Source organism: Macrobrachium nipponense, chromosome 11, assembly GCF_015104395.2.
Source record: "Macrobrachium nipponense isolate FS-2020 chromosome 11, ASM1510439v2, whole genome shotgun sequence".
Taxonomy (NCBI): Eukaryota; Metazoa; Arthropoda; class Malacostraca; order Decapoda; family Palaemonidae; genus Macrobrachium; species Macrobrachium nipponense.
Window position 1 is genome coordinate 49,245,404 of NC_061087.1, and position 21,032 is coordinate 49,266,435.

At 39.5% G+C, this 21,032-nt stretch overlaps 1 protein-coding gene across 1 annotated transcript in view; it reads left to right on the top strand.

Annotated features, from left to right (window-relative positions):
• The window catches only part of LOC135205772 (paraplegin-like), a gene marked incomplete in the record, with an annotated part of 592,202 nt that overhangs the window by 95,881 nt on the left and 475,289 nt on the right, over positions 1-21,032 (top strand). Inside the window, 1 exon segment of the mRNA XM_064236914.1 lies at positions 2,223-2,350. Coding sequence (XP_064092984.1) covers positions 2,223-2,350 — 128 coding nt within the window.

Here is a 21,032-nt window from a genome sequence, read left to right on the forward strand (position 1 = left end):
TAGGGCAAAAAATGCAAAGTCATAATAAAATTCAAGGACCGTCGTATGGCAATGGAGAATGCGTATACAGTGGACCCCCCGTATTCGCGGACTCACACATTCGCGGATTTCTCTCGGGAACGTTTCCCTGTATTATTCGCGGAAAATTCGCGCATCCGCGGTATTTTTCTATGAGAAATATCCACAAATTCCTGGTTTTAGTTATCAATTTCATCATAAAATGCACTTTTTGTGATAAAACAATTAAAAAAACCAAGTATGAAAATTTTTAGTGGTTTTTCTTAAGTTTTAACTAACAAAATAGGCTGTTTTTAGCCTTTTTATAGGGGTTCCAAACATTCGCGGATTCTAACTATTCGCTGGGGGGTCTGGTACGCATCCCCCGCGAATACGGGGGGACCACTGTACAAGATATTTCGTGAAAATTCCTCTTACTTTCGTAAAATAACTCAATAAGGCAAAAACATTGATCCATAGAAGAAAATGCAATATTTCTTCTGTTATTGTAAATTTTGATAATTATTGTCAAACAAATTGTGAGTAATGGCATCTGTAGAGATTCCATGAGTCGCAAGAGGGAAGATTCTCAGCTTACCACCCTTCAGTGCGAGCAGAAACATGATAGAGTGTGCGCGTTCGAGTTTCACCTCTAACATTCGCTTGCTTTTACGTCTTTTTATCTTTGTTTCGGCAAGAATTTCATCATGCCAAAGAGGAAAAGACAAGCAAAACATCATGTTAACATACAAGAAAAGAAAATACGCTCTATTATGAGTTCAGAAGATCATAATATCTGCAATATATTAGCATAGTTAGTGAAGAGAGAGAGGGAGGGCTGCATAGCAGTGCCCCAGGCTATGGTCTTTGAGCAAAGGGACCTTCATTTATGATAAATAACGTAGTTTTAGTTTATAAATACCCAAAAAGAAATATGAAATTCATAATAATTATGATTTATTAACATTGTCTTTGTTAATAGAGAGTACATGTTCGAGTTTCACCTCGGATATTCTCTTACTTTTACATCTGTTTATCTTTGTTCGGCAAGAATTTCATCATACCAAAGAGGTAAAGACTAGGAAAACATCTCGCTAACATACAGAAGAATAGAATTTCCTCTAATAAGCCAAGTTAGTGAATGAGAGAGATAGTTGCGTAGGAAGGAGTGCTCAGTCTCGCCTGGCACAGTGCCCCAGGCTATGATCTATGAGCAAAGGGGTCTTCATTTATGATTAAATTATGATAAATAACATAGTTTGGGTTTATTAATACCCAAAAAGAAATATAAAATTCATAACAATCATGATTTATTAACATTGTCCTTGTAAAAATACAAAGAAAATCTTTGAATGCCTTTATATCTCAAAACTTTACTTATTGACCTTCAAATTCTATCTTCTCCCTTAGTTTTAAAACTATAGCATTGAAATTTGGTATGTAACTTAGACGTTTTAGAACAATCAAATGAAGCCCTTTTTTCCCATTTTTTTTTTTTCTAAATTTTCTTCATGATTTATTGAAAAAAATCATATCTACAAAAAATGACTTTAAAAAAAAATCTTTATTTGATTGGAGGTCTTACTATCAAGTATCTAAGGAGGAGATAGAATTTGAAAAAATGGTTATTTTCGGGATAAATCGCCCTGGTCTCACAAAACCGAAGGTGAGAGACAAAAATCATATGCGGTTTTGAGATGTCCGAAGTCGCCTTATTAAGTGGTATGAATGTCAAAGTCCTGTCCTTCAAAAATGGCATTAGCCAGCCGACCCCCTTCAAGGAGCTACGACCTGAGGCAGTAATAGTTTACAGCTTTCTCTTACCAGGTAAGGTATAAATTCAGTGCTTGCAGACTGTCAATTTTAAATCATTACTTATTTTTCAATGTCCATGTTTCCCACCTCCTTTAATGTGGAATCAGCTACTATATGTAATTGCTTGCTATAAAATAAGATTTATATATACTTAACAAGCATTTACATAATCGAAGCCTTTCCCTCTTCCCCACAAATAGACATGGCAGATCAAACGAAGTGGAATCTTCTGCAGTTTTGTACCTATCGTTCCCGGAAGTGGGTGGTCCTTTTCACCTGTATATTTCTAGCAATGGTGGCACCACCACAAAATTTGAATTTTTGACTGACATGGTAGGAAGCTAGTAGCTATATGTAATTGTGTGGTAAGTATATTTAAAATCTTATTTTATCATAATGTCATTTTCCAGCATCATCACTTATCAAGGAATATTGTGGGCAAAACTGCTTCTTACCAGTGTCTTATTCATCCCCTAAGCAAGACAGAATGGAGTATCATTAGAAGGGAATTTAGTGCCGTTTCCAAACTTCTTTGTAGGTAAGAAGATCATGTGTATTTGTTCTTATTATTATTATTGTTATTGTTATTATTATTCAGAAGATGAACTTTGTTCATATGGAACAAGCCCACAGGTGCCATTGACTTGAAATTCAAGTTTCCAAAGAATATGTTCATTAGAAAGAATTAATGGAAATTACATAATTGGAAAAACAGAAAGTAGAAATCACATATTCAAAAGAAAAAATAAATCAACAAATTGAATAGAAAAAAATGTAAATAAATTATTAGATACAAGAATTGCATTTGGGGTTAGTAATGCAGTGCATCTTTGCTTGAGTTTCTGAAGTTCCAATTGCTCAACATCCTTAGTGAGGCTGTTCCATAGTCCAGCAGTGTGAGGAATAAAGGACCTCTGTAACAGAAGTTTGACAGTGAGGTATATTTACTGCATCTTGGTGCTGCTGTTCAGCAGATCTGGTTTCTCTCAGCAGGAAAAGGGGATAGGGATTAATTGTGTTTGAGAGGTCTCTGGTGAAAAACATCTAATGAAAAGTTGACAAACAAGAGACCATCTGTTGGTGGTCCAAGTTAAAATATTAAGAAACAAACCTACCACCACAAACTACTCTGTTGAAAAGAGTTAAATCTGTGGCAAAAGTAGACATCCACACTGGAGAACAGTATTCTTGTCAAGGAATGGCAAATAAATATACATTAGAGTTAATGATCAATACCTAATTTTATAGAAGTAACTTACCAAGTAATTACATAGCTATAGTTTCTAACTACTAGTACGACAGCTTAAATTCAAAATTTGCACCACATTTTGATTGTCGAAGTGCAGGAGACAGCTCCACCCACTACCAACAACACCAGGAACGACTTAGCAGATAACCTCATTCTGTTTCTGTCATCCTTGATGTAAACATTGGATGTTTGTGGCAGCTTTTTCATTATTTGCCAGTAATTTAACCAGAATTTGGGTAACCTTCAAGCCCATAACTTTCAGGATCAGTATTTTGTTATTAAGATCTGATTTATGTTTCTTTTTTGCAATTGATTAACTACTTGCTTGATTTCTACGTAGTAAGTAGAAAATTGCTACTAGTGATATTGATATAGAGGCAGTCATTGTCCACTTAGCATAGCATAGCTTGGGTGATAGACTGTTTTACCCAAGATAACTTAGGCAGACTAGTGTGAAGAGCAAAAGTTGGTTAAATAGCGGCTGAAGAAGAAAGTTGGTTGAATATTGGCTGAAGAATGGTTTTTGTTCAATGAGTAGCTATGTAATAAGACACACAAACATTGCATCCATCTCTGCCGTGTAGAGTAATAATAACTTTGCATTTGTTATCACCGTTACCTAGTAGTGTAATGCCATCTTTGCCGAGTAGTTTAGAAGTAATAACTTTGCATTCGCTACCACTTTACCAAGTAGGGTAATAAAACGTTTACATTGTATTCACTGCCATCTTTGCAACCACTTTTACTGAGTAGGGTAGTACCTTCTTTTGTCAAGAAATGTAATAACAACTACTTTGCATTGACTACCACCTTTACTGAGTAGTATAATACCAGTTATCAGTGGGGGTTGCCTCCTCGGCAGGGTTCTGATAAGCAAAACCCCATTAACCGAAACTTGGAGATTTATGGCTCCAATAACCAGTTAATGGCACCTCTTCCAGGAATGTTATGGCGCCAGAACTCTGAAGGTACTGATAACCAAAACTCTGTGCATTAAAACCTTATCCCCATTAACTGAGTTCTCCGATAACTGTGGATTGCCTCTGGTAACTTTGCACTTGCTACCATCTCTGCCAAGTAACGTAATGAAAACGTAAAACGTGTTAGCTACAGGACCGATATTTTTCAGGAATGAAATAATATCTGCAAGTCTCAAATCATGTTTGTTAGGTGTTGAGATTTGCTCGTATGATGGTACTTTGCGTACTTCAAACATTTGTTGATAAAGAATTAATTAAACATATTGCACTTTCCTTTGCAGTGAACTAAATACATAAGTGTAAGGCCAGAACGTAGTAAGGAGAGAAATAGTTTTTATTTTGGTTGTGTTGGGCTTTTGGAATTTTTGAAGTTCTTGACAGCAGAGAATCGGTACAGAGTACCCATGAGTCACAATCTCACTTGATGCCCAGTTGCCTGGCACCATCTACAACCTGGGAGCACTCAGCACTTGCTCCCACGCCTTGCCCAGTGACAGCTCAGGTTTTGTTTCACCGCACCCAATTTTTTCTCAGCTGCTGCTAGCCCTCTAATTTTTTTCACTTGCTCCCGTGCCTGGCTCCCTTGCTTCTTTCCATGCCATTGACAGTCTTGCATCTTGGTTAACCCTTAAACGCTGAGCTGGTATTTCCGAAAGTGTCTCCTGTATGCCGGCGGGGTTCAGGAGTGAGCGCCGAAGCTGAAAAATTTTTTTTTTTTTTTTTTCAAAAAAACACAGCACGCTTAGTTTTGAAGATTAAGTTAATTTTGTGCTCCTTTTTTTGTCATTGCCTGAAGTTTAGTATGCAACCATCAGAAATGAAAAAAATATCATTATCATATGTAAATATTGGAATATATGACAGCGCAAAAAAAAATTTCATATATAATTGTATACAAATCGTGCTGTGAGCAAAACTGTTAAAGCTAATGAGTTAATTATTTCTGGGCTCAGTTCGTGTCGGCCTGTGAAATAATCCTTAAGTTCATTATTTCTGGGTAAATAACCTAATAATTACCAGAGAAAAAATAAAATCAAGAAAATGTCAGTAAAACTGACTCGCTCACTCTATAAAAGAAGTGTCGGTATGGTAACAGGGGCGAGTGAGACCACTACCACGAACCACTTGCCATTTAGACATTCCACCTCAAAATCCCCACCTGAGAGAGCTGATCCCAAAGGGTGATGCGCCCGCTACTATTACTAATACCGACGCCAAGCGGAGTGCAGCGCCTCTAGTGGCCATCCTTTGTTATTAGCTCATCAGCAACACCCATGTATTTTTCTTTCTTGTGTTGTGTTCGCTTTTATTAGAATTTTATCCAAGATGGAACGCGCTGCTATCGCCACGGCTAAGTTAAGTGCCCGAAAGGTTAAGATTTTGTATTTTTGTCTTCCAGGGACCAGTATTTTCTGTTTTTTAGGTTATATACGGTCACCCGGTTGACTCGTGGCGGCCATGAGCCGCCTCGTGTTGTTAAGATTCCCCAGTCTTCCATACTGGGACGTCTTATCCTTCATGGGCTCTTATTTTGCGTTCATCTTCTTATTTACATCGTATTTTAGAATTTAGGATCCACAGCCCATACCTTATTACCTGTTATCTCTTTGGTTTTGGTATTTAGGGCTATACTGTTCTTCCCCAGTCCAGCATCCCAGCTTTTGCTCTTCATCGACTACGGCTGGCTCCGAGTAGTCGACTAGTCTTCGGATCAGTTCGCCTTCTCCTGGGCTCCTGTCTCTCCCACTCGTGTGTTCCTTCTATTCTTTTACGATGTATTTATTTATTTATTTAGTGTTATTTTATCCAGTGTTATTTTAGTGTGTTAGGCTAGCTTTAGGCGCCCAGTACCTTGCGTTGGTACAGATGGGTTCACGTGGTCTCTGCCTAGTGGTTGTGTTGCTACCGCACTCTGGTCCACCTCGATTACGTGCTCCTCTGGGCGCCTTACCCACTCCCTTGCCTCCCTTCCACACGGTTTGGAGGGGTCTGGCCGGGCCCTCCTCGGTTGTCATGACAACCACTTTAGCCTACTTCCCTCTCTCTCTGAAGGGGGCCCGAGGAGGTCCAGGCAAGCTGGGTGCCTGGGTGACCACTTATAGTCTCGGGTACCGGGGTACCCGATGTGTAGGGGGGTTGGGGTTGGCCACCCCTCCCCCCCCCGCTCGCCGCGGCCAACCGCGGTGCTCCCGTTCGCTCCCCCCCCATTCCTCGTTCCTCCCATAATGGACGGAGCCCCTGCTCACTAGCCGGGGGCCCCTTCGGTTATCTGATATTACTGGCTCCGCCAGCTGACGGGGTAGGGATCTACTAGTGGTCTTAAAAGCTTGCCTGCCAATACCTTCTTTCTGTTATAGTATACATGCCCCCCTTTTATATATTATCACTGTTGTTATCTATCATTATCTGCCTCCTCCGTTCTCCGTCGTGGTTTTTTCCTCCTGGGCTTCTCACCACTCCTGGTTGCTCTCCTTCTCTGTTCCCGGCGTACGCCGCGGATCCCAACCAGACCGCCCTACTAACCACACGTATTGCGGTAGAGGATTAGTTTTACTCTAACTTACATACTCCGGCATGCAACGGAGTTTATGTTAGGCTGTAAGTGCGTAATCCCGATACTCATGTATCCTTCCACTTACAGGCTACCAATTGCCAGGAACCGGGCTGCAATGCAGTCCTCCACGACCCCTGTGGCCACGAGGAGTGCAGGACCCACGCCCCGTGCGCCACTACCCACGGCGAGTTGATTGTCTGGCACCACGAAACATGCACTATATGCTATGACCTCGTGAGTCAGCTTTTGGATGGGGTGAGTAGGTTACTGGACAATTTTTCTTACAATCAATTATCTATGTTAGTCGTAAGTCTTATTTTAAGCTGTAACTCCGCCATTAGAGGCTTCATATGGCCCTCTCTTTCAGGCTGCCGCCGTGAAGGAAGTCGCCTTGGCAACCCTGAAGGCTTGGGTAGGCGGCTTTGGAAAAAATGCCGCCAAGGGACAGCCGTACGTACTGGACAAAAAGTTGGCCGTCCAAATCTTTCCAGGAGGGAAAGCGACGGGGTACGTAGACCCCGCCACGGCAGCCCCAGTCATAGCCTCCATTCAGAGGGAGGTGCAGCAGGCGTTTGGAAGTATTTCAACGCAGGAAACGGTGCCGGACGTCGCCACCCTGGATATCAACATTGAGCCAATGGCGGTAGGTGTTGAGGACTTGTTGGTCGAGGTAGGTGCTTCGGGCGCCCAAGGGTTACCTTTGGGCGCACCTGGATCTTCTTCTCCTGTTCCTTCTTTTTCTTCCTTCCAAGGCTTCACGGGATCTGAGATCCCTTCTCCTTCGCCTGCTGCTTCTGTGCCCCCGAAAGTGAAGGGACACAGAGAGCAAAAGACCCTCCAGAAGACGACAGCCAAAAAGTCGTCGTCGTCTTCATCACGAAAGTCTTCGGCATCCTACGCCGATGCAGTCGAAGCCTGTATCTTCTCATTCTAGAGGGTCAAGAAGCAAGGCTTCTAAGGAGAAGGTCCGAGCTCCGGCCGAGCCAGTACCTTCTCCGGTGACTCCTGTCGGGATGGCAGCACCTAGTGCATTCGATCCCGCCACCTTTTCCGCAGGAGTGTTACAGAAGGTAGGAGAGATGGTCGGTTCTCTCGTTACGAGATTTGAGCAAATGTTTGCTCAACTCTCCACCACTATCAACCAGTCCGGCCAATCGATTCAGGACCTTTCTAATCGTGTTAGAGAACACGATGACCGCTTCGCCGGCCTGAATCAGTCTCCACAGACTAACTTCCCCGTAGGAGGTACTGGTTTGGTCCAGCTACCACCTTATGAATCCCTGCCGGCTTTTTCTATGAACAATCCTTGGAGGGTGGCAGCCTATGCTCCCCTTAAGGATGGTATGATCTCTATTCCGGAGTGTGGAACGAGAAGGATTGAGGACTTCGAGTTCTACCCCCCCGGATTGACTCAGCCTTTCATAGGATATGCCAGGCTGACTCAAACAGCGCTCAATAGAGAAGACAAGATCTCTAGAGAGACTGTTTTATACAGCAGGGATCATGCTCAGAGGGAGTGGGTTCACTGCCTGGAGGATTGGGATTGCTCAAATACCAAACTCCAGGCCTTCAAGAGCCCTTTCACCATCTTTGCCACAGAGGAGGAGGCTTCACTCCCCTTTTCGACAAAGATGGTGGAGAAGACTCTTCAGGCTGTACTGAAAGATGAACCCATTCCGCAGCTAAGGGAAGCAGAACCAACATCTCCCCTCTTCCCTGCGTTCGGCGAACTGTGGGAGAATCTGCCAGCTACCTTTACAGTGGGAAAACTAAAACCGGACTGTGCTATGGATCAGTTCGGTGAGAAGCTCCCTAGACTGCCTGATAGCCTTATTCAGGCAGAGTTTGATGCTCGAACTAGACTAGGGAGATCACTTAACTCCCTAATCATTATGGAGATGGCTGCCCTCTCATACGCCACGGAGCCGTTATTTAAGATCCTCGCGAAGTCTAAGCTTCAATTGGTACAGGCAGACGCTTTGGACTTTTTCACAGCCCAGAGAAATTGTCGCAAGCATGTGTTGCAAGAAGCTACCATTAGACACGAACCTAATAGGCTTCTTGCTTCCAACATGTGGGGTGCGGACCTCTTCCCAGAAGCTGCCGTGAATGAGGTACACCACGAGGCTTCAAGGCTTAACCAAAGCCTTAGAGCTAGATGGGGTATCTCATCCAAGAGGAAGCAGGAGAACCCATCCTCTTCTGGTAAAAAGCTGAAAAAGACCAAAAGATACCAGCCATACCAGAAGCACCAGCAGCAGCAGCACTTTGTCCAGGCCGTTCCAGTTACTCAACCGTTCAGCCTTCGACATCAAAGCAAAACCAACCCATCCTCCTGCTGTCCCCTCAAAACCAGCCCTCAACCTCGTACACCGTCTCGCCGGCTTTCAACTCCATGTATGAAAGCCAAGCATACCCTACCTTTAATAGGTTCTCGAGGGGAAGCAGGGCGAGAGGTAACTTTCATCAGCGAGGTTCGGGAAGAGCTGCAAGTAGAGGCAAGCACTTCAGAGGAGGGCGCGGAGGTCAACCAGCACAGCAGCAGTGAGACTCCCCAGGTAGGAGGGAGGCTGTTCCTCTTCCGTCACAGGTGGGGGTTCAGCAAATGGGCACAGAGCATCGTGTCCAAGGGATTAGGGTGGAGTTGGATCAAAGATCCCCCACCAAACAAATCATTTTTCCAAGTACCATCAAAGGAGTTGACAGATTATGCGGAGGAGCTCCTTCAGAAAGGAGCTGTGGCGAGAGTCAAGCATCAAGGGCACTTGTTCAGCGTGCCAAAGAAAGGCTCATTAAAAAGAAGGGTAATCTTAGACTTGTCAAAGCTAAACTCTTTCATTCGTTGCGACAAGTTCAAAATGCTGACCATCTCGCAGGTGCGGACCTTACTTCCCCGTGGGGCCGTCACCACCTCTATCGATCTTACAGACGCATACTATCATATCCCCATAGCGAGACACTTCCGCCCATACCTAGGTTTCATACTAGGAAATCAGACATTCTCCTTCAAAGTGATGCCCTTCGGACTGAATGTAGCCCCCAGGGTATTCACGAAAATAGCGGAAGTAGTAGTTCAACAACTGAGATCTGGGCACCAACCGTCGAGGAATGCCTCAAAGCCACAAAGAAGGTAGTTCAGTTCCTGGAACATCTGGGGTTCCAGATAAACAAAACGAAATCCAGATTCTCTCCGGAGACTCGTTTCCAATGGCTAGGCATCCAATGGGATTTATCCTCCCACAATCTGTCAATTCCTGTGATCAAAAGGAAAGAAATAGCCAAATCAGTGAGGCAATTTCTCAAGAACAAACAAGCTTCAAGGAGAAACCAGGAAAGAATCCTAGGTTCCCTTCAGTTTGCCTCAGTGACAGACATCCTTTTGAAAGCAAGACTGAAAGATATAAATCGAGTTTGGCGCTCAAGAGCAAATGCCAAATCTCGAGACAAGTTGTCAGTGATTCCACAAATCCTTCGCAACCAGCTCCGTCCATGGACAAAAGTGAAGAATCTTGCCAAGACAGTTCCCCTTCAATATCCTCCTCCGGCGTTAACGATTCACACAGACGCCTCCCTGTCCGGTTGGGGAGGATACTCTCAATTCAAGCAAGTTCAGGGGACTTGGTCCGCTCAGTTCCGCCAGTTCCACATAAATGTGCTGGAAGCAATGGCAGTTTTTCTTACCCTAAAGAAGCTCCTTCCCCCAAAGAAGTCTCATCTAAGGCTAGTTTTGGACAGTGCAGTAGTAGTACACTGCATCAACAGGGGAGGTTCCAAATCCAAACATGTGAATCATGTCATGATAGCCATTTTCGCTCTAGCAAACAAGCACAAATGGCACTTATCTCCCACCCACTTGGCAGGGGTAAGGAATGTTATAGCGGACGCATTGTCCCGGTCAGTCCCTCTGGAATCAGAATGGTCTCTAGACATCAAGTCGTTCCAGTGGATATGCCGGAGAGTGCCAGGTCTCCAAGTAGATCTATTCGTGTCACAAGCGAACCACAAGCTTCCTTGCTATGTGGCCCCCAACCGGGACCCTCTGGCTTATGCCACGGACGCCTTGTCGATAGATTGGAATCATTGGAAAAGAATCTATATCTTTCCTCCAGTGAATCTTCTTTTGAAAGTTCAGAGCAAGCTGAGGACTTTCAAAGGTCAAGTAGCCCTGATTGCTCCAGACTGGCCAAAGAGCAACTGGCACCCCCTGCTTCTAGAGTTGGGTCTCCGACCTCAACGGATTCCCAACCCCAAGCTATCGCAACCAGTACAAATGAGGACTGTGTTCGCTTCCTCAGGAATTCTCCAGACCCTAACTTTATGGACTTCATGAAGTTTGTGGCTAAAAAAGATGCTAACATTGATCCCCAAAACATCCTTTTTCTAGAATCAGATAAGAGGGAATCAACTATTAAACAATATGACTCTGCCGTCAAAAAGTTGGCATCTTTCCTGAAGGAAACGGACACTACAACCATGACTATTAACTTAGCCATATCCTTTTTCAGGTCTCTGTTTGAAAAAGGCTTAGCAGCTAGCACGATTACCACTAATAAATCAGCTTTGAGGAAAATCTTTCAGTTGGGTTTTCAAATAGACTTAACAGAATCCTACTTTATGTCTATTCCCAAAGCCTGTGCTAGACTTAGACCTTCTGAAAGGCCTACTTCAGTTTCATGGTTTTTAAATGACGTCCTCAAACTAGCCTCGGATACTGACAACTCTTCTTGCACATTTATGATGCTACTTAGGAAGACGTTATTTTTATTGAGTCTGGCCTCAGGGGCCAGAATTTCAGAACTGTCGGCTCTATCCAGAGATACGGGTCATGTAGAATTTCTCCCCTCAGGAGAAGTCCTGCTTTCTCCGGATCACAGTTTTTTAGCTAAAAATGAGGATCCTCTTGCAAGGTGGGCTCCTTGGAAAGTCATTCCTCTTCCACAAGATCCCTCCCTTTGCCCAGTATTGACCTTAAGAGCCTTTCTATCTCGGACATCCTCTAGATCCTCAGGCCCTCTTTTTATGAGGGAAAAAGGTGGCACCTTATCAGTTAAAGGAATCAGGCAGCAGATCCTTTACTTCATGAAACAAGCCAACCCTGAATCATTTCCAAAAGCACATGATATCAGGGCAGTAGCTACTTCAATTAATTATTTCCAACATATGAATTTTGAGGATCTTAAGAAATATACTGGATGGAAATCACCGACAAGTCTTCAAACGTCATTACCTGAAGTCCTACGAATCATTAAAATTTTCAGCAGTAGCAGCGGGAAACATAGTTTCCCCTGATTCTGCACAGTAGTTGTAGTATAAAGATCCAGGTCTCCTTTCTACCTACCTTGTCCAACATGCCTCACCCTACTGCTATGCTCTACGTGGTGCTCTAGCCTTAGCCGCTAGGTTCATTTTGGTGGACTGCCCCTTATTTTTTCGCTAGGGGGCACCCACATATTGTACAATAAATGTGCTTCATTGTTTCTACCGCTTATATTTTTATGCTAGGGTAGAACACAATGGATTTGTATATTTTGTAAATATTGTGTTATTTTAGTGATCTCTTTAAATGTTTGTTTTTTTGGTTACCTATTGATACTAAACTGTGCTTCAGTGTTCTACCCTTATTTTTATGCTAGGTAGAACCCACAAAATGGATTTGTATATTTTGTAAATATTTGATTAATTTTAGTGAATCTCTTTAAATGTTTGTTTTTTGGTTACAATTGTACTAAACTGTGCTTTCAATTGTTTAATTTAAGCTAGTTTTAAGTAACCTTATATTATTATCATGTAACTGATTCTTTGATTCACTTATATTATATCCTAATCTTATTTTAATTTTTGTTTCATTTTGACCCTTCATTGTCATCTTGCCTGTTTCTCTGGCACTATTTCACAGGCCGACACGAACTGAGCCCAGAAAAGGGATTTTGACGAAGGAAAAATCTATTTCGGGTTGATTGGTTCGTGTCGCCCTGTGACCCACCCTGTTTTTTCATTCCCACCCTGCAGGCCAAGATGGACATCTTTGCAAAGGATGGCCACTAGAGGCGCTGCACTCCGCTTGGCGTCTGTATTAGTAGTAGTAGCGGGCGCATCACCCTTTGGGATCAGCTCTCTCAGGTGGGGATTTTGAGGTGGAATGTCTAAATGGCAAGTGGTTCGTGGTAGTGGTCTCACTCGCCCCTGTTACCATACCGACACTTCTTTTATAGAGTGAGCGAGTCAGTTTTACTGACATTTTCTTCGATTTTATTTTTTGTTTTCTCTTGGTAATTATTAGGTTATTTACCTAGAAATAATCGAACTTAAGGATTATTTCACAGGGCGACACGAACCAATCACCCAGAAATAGATTTTTCCTTCGTCAAAATCCCTTTTTTTTTGTTGTATTGTACACTAAATTGCGATGATTTAGGTATATAACAAATTGTAAAACTATCAAAGCAACATAGAGAAAATGTTATCACTAAATGATGCATGAATTCGTAATGCGCAGACGTGTGTGTAAAAAAAAAAAAAAAGTTCAAAAATTCAACATAAATCGAAATATTGTGCTAGAGACTTCCTGTTTGTTGCAAAATGAAGGTAATTGATTGAATATTACTAGACTGTAAGAGTTTTAGCTTGCAATTGCATTATTCGACCATTTCGGTCTAGTTAAAGTTGACCAAATGTCAAATTTTGTCTGTATAATGTAATTTATATGCAAATTTTTCAAAAATAATAAAAGCAACCATGAGTTATTTTTTGTTGTATTCTACATGAAATTGCCCACATTTTCATATATAAAACTCTATGTAACGGCTAATATAAAACTGCAAAAATTACGACAAAGTGACCCAAGCATTTTTGAGATTTGCGGCCGAGATAACGCGCGCGGAGGGAAGGAAAAAGTTTTTCAAAAATTCATTATAAATCAAAATATTGTGCTAGATACTTCCAATTTGTTGCAAAATGAAGGTAAATGATTGAATATTACTAGACTGTAAGAGTTTTAGCTTACAGTTGCGTTTTTCGACCATTTCGGTCGAGTCAGAGTTGACCGAATGTCTATTTTTTTCCATTTATCGTGGTTTATATGCAAATTTGTCAAAAATGTTAAAAGCTACAACAATGAGTTATTTTTTGTTGTATTCTACATGAAATTGTGCACATTTTCATATATAAAACTCTATGTAACAGCAAATATAAAATGGTGCAAAAATTACAACAAAGTAACTCAAGCATTTCTGAGATTTGCGGCCGAGAATCGGCACGCGGAGGGAAGGAAAAAGTTTTTTCAAAAATTCACCATAAATCGAAATATTGTGCTAGAGACTTCCAATTTGTTGCAAAGTGAAGGTAAATGATTGAATATCACTATGATGCTAGATTTTTTGCTTATCAAAAATACCAAATATATATGTATATACTATAGTGTTCCCCCCATATTCGCGGGGGATGTGTACCAGACATTCCCGTGAATAGTTAAAACCCGTGAATGTTTAGAACCACCACAAAAAATGCTTATAACTGCCTCTCTTGAAAGTTCAGATACCACATGTATAGTACCTTAAATAACATCCTACTTCAAATGTACTAAAATTACTAACCTATTACTGTATTAATCTTTGAGGTTATATTATTAATATCATTTCAAATTCATCTTAAACATTTCACAACTAAAAATATATACCTACAGCCAATAACAGAGAGAGAGAGACCATTGAATGGCAACATCATATATCTGACCATCAAGAGTGAAATTATGAATTATTATATAACTAAAATTACTAACCTATTACTGTATTAATCTTTGAGTTTATATTATAAATATAATTTCAAATTCATCTTAAACATTTTACCATTAAAAATACAGTAGTACCTCGAGATACGAAATTAATCCATTCCGAGGCGCCTTTCGTATCATGAGGTTTTCGTATCTTAGACCACATTTTACATGTAAAATGGCTAATCCGTTCCAAGCCCTCCAAAAACACCACAGTAAATTTCACAATAAAGCTAAATTGACCTATAAAAAATGAAATACTACAACAATTTGGACCATTCAATACCTAAATTAATAAAAAAATGCAAAATATAACCTGTAAATAAAGTGTATATGTATTAGTGTACATGGTAACAAGAAATATACTGTACGTAAAATGTGGAAGCTTAACTTTCGAGTGAGGCTACGTACATAGGTAACTATCCAAGGAAGATTGCTTCTGCCTACTTTTCACAATGTTCCTGTGTGAGCCTTTTCGGGGGGTGTCTTCTACAAATGATTGCACTTTATGAAAAGCGGCTTTAATTTCTGCCGTTTTTTTTTTCTTTTGAACATATGTACGTACGTACACTTTAAAAAATATATGTACACAATGTTCATGTGTGAGCCTTTTTGGGGGTTGTCTTCTACAAATGATTGCACTTTATGAAAAGCGGCTTTAATTTCTGCCGGGTTTTTTTTCTTTTGAACATATGTACATACGTACACTTTAAAAAATATACGTACACAATGTTCCTGTGTGAGCCTTTTCGGCGGGTGTCTTCTACAAATGATTGCACTTTATGAAAAGCGGCTTATATTTCTGCCTTTTTTTTTTCTTTTTGATTTTTTTTGTTTTTTTTTTTTTCTTCAATCTTCTGTTTTTATCACTTGGTTCTTTTTTTGCACCTCATGACTCTGTTGGCCCTGGTGTCCATCAAAACCCTGTTCAACCAAATGCTCTCTCTGCAACTGATTGGGGTACTGAATGTTCGGCTGCTGACCTTCAACATAAACTGAAGTACCTTGATTATACGTACTGGTATGCATGTTGTAAATGATTGGTCTACACCTTCTGTTCAGCAGGGAGTGAATATTCTACCAACCTTGCAAAGTTTCCAGTTATCCCATGAGAGAGACCTTGATCACTTATCCCTTGTGAGAGATTTGGTCACTTTTTTTTTTTTTTTAAATAACGTATACATTGACGATCCCAAAAACGAATACCGCGTGCGTACTATAACAATGCTGGTACCGAGTGGCCGAAGCACGCCACCACGTGTACATAGTAGATGCATGATGGGAGGGACGCTGGCCAATAGGAGAGAAGGATTTCATGGCCGCAACTACCATCAGGAATCAATGGGAGAGCAGGAGGATGGTGGCGAGTCTACTAGTAACATGGCGGCGTGCGGCGCGATTTTCAAAATTGTTATCCGGGCGAATCTCGGACTTTCAGAAACCTTTCGTATCTTGAAAACTTTTCGTATGTAGATCCGTTAAATTTTTCGTATTGGCTTTCGTATCTCGAGTTTTTCGTAAGTTGAGCCTTTCGTATCTTGAGGTACTACTGTATATACCTACAGCCATTAACAGAGAGAGAGAGAGAGAGAGAGAGAGAGAGAGAGAGAGAGAGAGAGAGAGAGAGAGAGAGAGAGAGAGAGAGCATTGAATGGCAACATCATATATCTGACCATCAAGAGTGAAATTATGAATTATTTCTGAGACAGAGAGAATAATAATGGAGAGAGAGAGAGACAGAGCGAGAAACTCCTAGACTCGACTCCACCTCCGCCAATTCATATATCAAACTGCCATTTACTCCCCTGCCCACCTTCCCCCAAGTGGATAAAAAGACTGGGAATTGCTATTTTTTTTTTTATCAATCTTAATAATATTTGAAAGTTAGTTATAAGGAAAATCATTTATTTATACTACAAAATAAATAAACATAAGTGAGAGAGAGAGAGAGAGAGAGAGAGAGAGAGAGAGAGAGAGAGAGAGAGAGAGAGAGAGAGAGAGAGAGAGAGAGATCATTAAACTTAATATTATTTGGAACCTAGTACTGTATATTATTGTTTTACCATAAAATGTAGTAATGCCTTTAAAGATATACTTATACATGCACTTCCAGCCCAAACAGAGGGCGAGAGTTACCACTAAGACATACGTGTATCTCGTGTGGTGAGAGAGAGAGAGAGAGAGAGAGAGAGAGAGGGGTAATCCTTATTTAAAAGAGTGAAATGGATAATTATTGTATTTCTTCAAAATACTATCACACATGAATTTTGAAATTAGTTATATTATTATTATGTGAAAATATTAATAAACATAAACGCATGTACCATGGAAATTCTCTCATCTCGGTGAGAGAGAGAGAGGGAGAGAGAGAGAGAGTCCATGATCTGGTGAGGGCAACACACTCAGTCCTCCTGTCACATTACTCTATATTTTGACAGCTGTTGGACCCCAGCCATCTCAGCTTGGCTAACTGAAGTTCAAAGACAAGATGGGGGTAGAAAGGATTTTCTTTCATTCTTACATACCTTTTTAATTTATAACCTAAAATCTTGCTAATTCACTTAAGTATTTACTTTAATGAATTTATATTATTGCTGTTTACATTAATATTGATATCTCAAAATTAGTAAATCACTTATTTATCATACAAAAAAACATACATCTTTGTGAGAGAGAGAGAGAGAGAGATAAATGGAAAGATTAATGTAGCATTTCTGTAAAATACTTTCACATGATTTTTGTAATTACAGTTATTATTATTATTATTATTATTATTATTATTATTATTATTATTATTATTATTATCATTCAAAAATATTAATAAACATATTATACATACGTGTACCATAAAAATCCCTCATCTCAGTAGAGAGAGAGAGAGAGAGAGAGAGAGAGAGAGAGAGAGAGAGAGAGAGAGAGAGAGAGAGAGAGAGAGAGAGAGAGAGAGAGAGACGTGGAGTTCGAAAGAAAGATGCGTGAAGACTGGGATTTCCTTCATTCTTACATAATTTTTTAAATTTATAAACTAAAATCTTACAAATTCACTGTAGTATTTTCTTTAATGAATTGATTGCTCTTTACATTAATATTAATATTTGAAAATTAGTAATTCATTTATTTATCATACATAAAACTTACATCTCTGTAAGAGAGAGAGAGAGAGAGAATTATTATGTGATATCATTTAATCTTATTAAACTGACTTATACAGTATTGATCAATATTAATATTTTAGAATTAGTAAATCATTTTTGTATCATAAAAATGTATTTAGACATGAAAATAACAACAAAATACATGAATAGACGGATCCCCGTAAATAATGAGTAGATATGGTCCAGAGAGAAATCTGCGAATCTGGAAAACGCTAATACGGGGGCCCCACTGTATATACAGGCAGCCCGCGGTTAACGGCGCAATCACTCAACGGCGAATCGGTTTTACGGCGGTCGTCAAAAATATTCATAACAAAAATAAGGCATTTTAAAGGTATCTTTACGGCACAATTTTCAGTTAACAGCGCCGCTAGCGCCGTTGTCTAACGAGTTCATACATTTGTAGACATGCCGTTCAGACCATAAAGGTTATGCAAATTGTATTAACAAATTTTATGGAGTTGTTACGTAGGTATTAGGGTAAAATATATGCCTCTGACGCTGTTCTATGCCGAAAATATTGAGTTACGTAAGTGCAAATTTAGCTATGGATGTCGATTTATAAATGTTCATGCTTTTTGTTTTGTTTAAAATGTGTATGAAAATGTATTACGTGAAAGGTATTTTTATTTCTGTACAGAAATATGATACAAAGGCAGCTTTTGAAACTGCCCTTCATGTTATCAAATACGATGTTTTTCATGTTCTTTCTTGTGAGCCGCCGCCTGCCGCTCTTCCGAAAATATTGATTTAGAAAAAAGTGCAAATTAGCGATTGATGTGTCGATTTTATAAATGTTTATGCTTTTATGTTTAAATGTGTATGAAAATGTATTACGAATAGGGTATTTTTATTTCTGTGCAGAAATATGATAAAAAGGCAGCTTTGAAACTGCCCAATTCAAGTTTATCGACTACGATGTTTTTTCAAGTTCGTTCTTGTATGCCGCCGTCTGCCGCTCTTCCGAAAATATAGAGTTGTTTTTTCAAAAGGGTCCAAATTTAGCGATCGATGTGTCGAGTTTTTTAAATGTTTATGCTTTTATGTTTTAAATTTAAAATGTGTAGAAAATATATTACGTAAAGGATTTTTCATTTTTGTACAGAAATAAGATACAAATTAAGGCAGCCTTTGTAACTACGATCCACGTTGTCAGGGGATGTTTTTTTCATGTTCGTTCTTGTCCGCCTAGTACCGAAAAATGCATTGTGTTATTTTATTAATTATGCATCTTTCCATAAATCCTTTAAAAAGTTAAACATTATTTCACTGTATCCAAGAATATTGTATGTATTCTCATATTATTGTATTTTAAAATACTACGGCAAATTTAAGCCAGTATTCCGCGGAGCGGCCAATGTTGTGGTTTGAAATCAGCTGATGAATACGCGTTTGTTTCACCATAACGCAATTCTGAGCGAATGCTCTTGCTTCTAGTTAGCATTAAACGAATATCTATATACTTGACTTATATGAGACAAAGTATTTTTCCTTATAGTGTGTTTTTTAGGTGGAAATATTTATTGAATATGTCTCGTTGTGAATGTGAACTACTATTTTTTCGTTTAACAGATTACCGTTGGGGCGTCATGTTTATTGCGTAAAAAATTACGTGATTCCATTCGCAATAATCCTTTATATCATCGTAATATGAACTTTACGTTATTTATCTTATATCGGCGTGAAACCAACAGTAAAATGTGTTTTTCTTTTCAAAGCACATTAGTTTTGATTAAAAATGATTTTATCCCAATTTTATCTACAGTTGGTTTGTTTGATGGCAGACGTTTACTGCAGTTTTATCCTTGTTTGCTAAGTTACGATAATAGTCATTAGCAGCTTGAACAGTTTTCTCAGCTTCAGTTATAACTAGGTTTAAATTTAACAGTATATTTCCCGATTGATCTTTAATCTATATTGATCTCTGATCTATAGCAAATAAAGTTATTACATTAAGATATCTCAGTTCTATTCTATACATAACGCCATTTATAACAAATACGGTAATGTTGTACTGTAGTACGATGATTGAAATACATGTATGTCCTAGCGGTAACTCTCGCCCTCTGTTTGAGCTGTAAGTGTATGTATAAGTATATCTTTAAGGACATTACTACAATTTATGGTAAAATAATAATATACAGTACTAGTTTACAAATAATATTAAGGTTAATGAGATTAAACAGTAACAATAACATTCTCGCTCTCTCTCTCTCTCTCTCTTATGTATGTTTATTTGTTTTGTAGTGTAAGTAAATGATTTACCTATAACTAATTTTATAATATTAACATTAATTAAAAATAGCAGTTCCCAGTCTTTTTATCCCCTTGGAGGAAGGTGGGCGGGGAAGTAAATGACAATTTGATATACGAATGGGGGGAGGTGGTGGAGGGGAAGGAGGAGTCGGAGTCTAGGAGTTATTCTCTCTCTCTCTCTCTCTCTCTCTCTCTCTCTCTCTCTCTCTCTCTCTCTCTCTCTCTCTCTCTGTTATTGGCTGTAGGTATATATTTTTAGTTGTGAAATGTTTAAGATGAATTTGAAATATTAATAATATAACCTCAAAGATTAATGCAGTTATAGGTTAGTAATTTTAGGTATATTTGAAGTAGGATGTTATTAAGGGGGCCGGCCGGAACCTCTATATATGGAGGTATAGGGCGAAAAATGCAGTCATGAAAAAATTCATGGAGCTTCATATGGCAATTGAGAATACGTATATGAAATATTTCGTCAAAATTCCTCTTACTTTCGTAGTTACAGGGTAATTCGTTAACGTAACTCAATAAGCCTAAAACATTGATCCGTACAAGAAAATGCAATATTTCTTCTATTATCGTAAATTTTGATAACTATTGTCAAAGAAATTGGGAGAAAATGGCATCTGTAGACATTCCCCGAGTCGAGAAGGAGACTTCAGGCTCAAGCTACCAAGTCCAGTCCTGATTTAGTGCGATCACAGATGTCAAGTAGTCTACACGTTCCATTTCACGTCTGACATTCGCCTGCTTTCAAGTATGTTTATGTATGTTTCGGCAAGAATTTCTTCATGCCAATGAGGAAAAGACTAGGAAAACATCTCGCTAACATACAGACGAAGAAAAATCGCTCAAGTATTATAACAGAATATCATAATATATGCGTAGTTAGTGAAGAGAGAGGGGAGGGTTGCTTAGTAACGCCCCCGTCTTGCTTGACAGCACGCGTCACACTGTGCCTAAGGCTACGATCTTTGAGCAAAGAGATCTTCATTTATGATAAATAACAAAGTTTTGGTTTTTTAATACCCAAAATGGAATATGAAATTCATAATAATCATGATTTATTAAATTGTCTTTGTAAAAAAAGTGTACGCCTTCGAGTTTCACCTCTTGACATTCTCTTGCAATTACGTTTGTTTATCTTTGTTTCAGGCAAGAATTTATTAATGCCAAAGAGGAAAATACAAGGAAAACATCTCGCTAACACACAGAAAAAGAAAATTTGCTGTAATAAGCAGAGTTAGTGAAGGGGAGA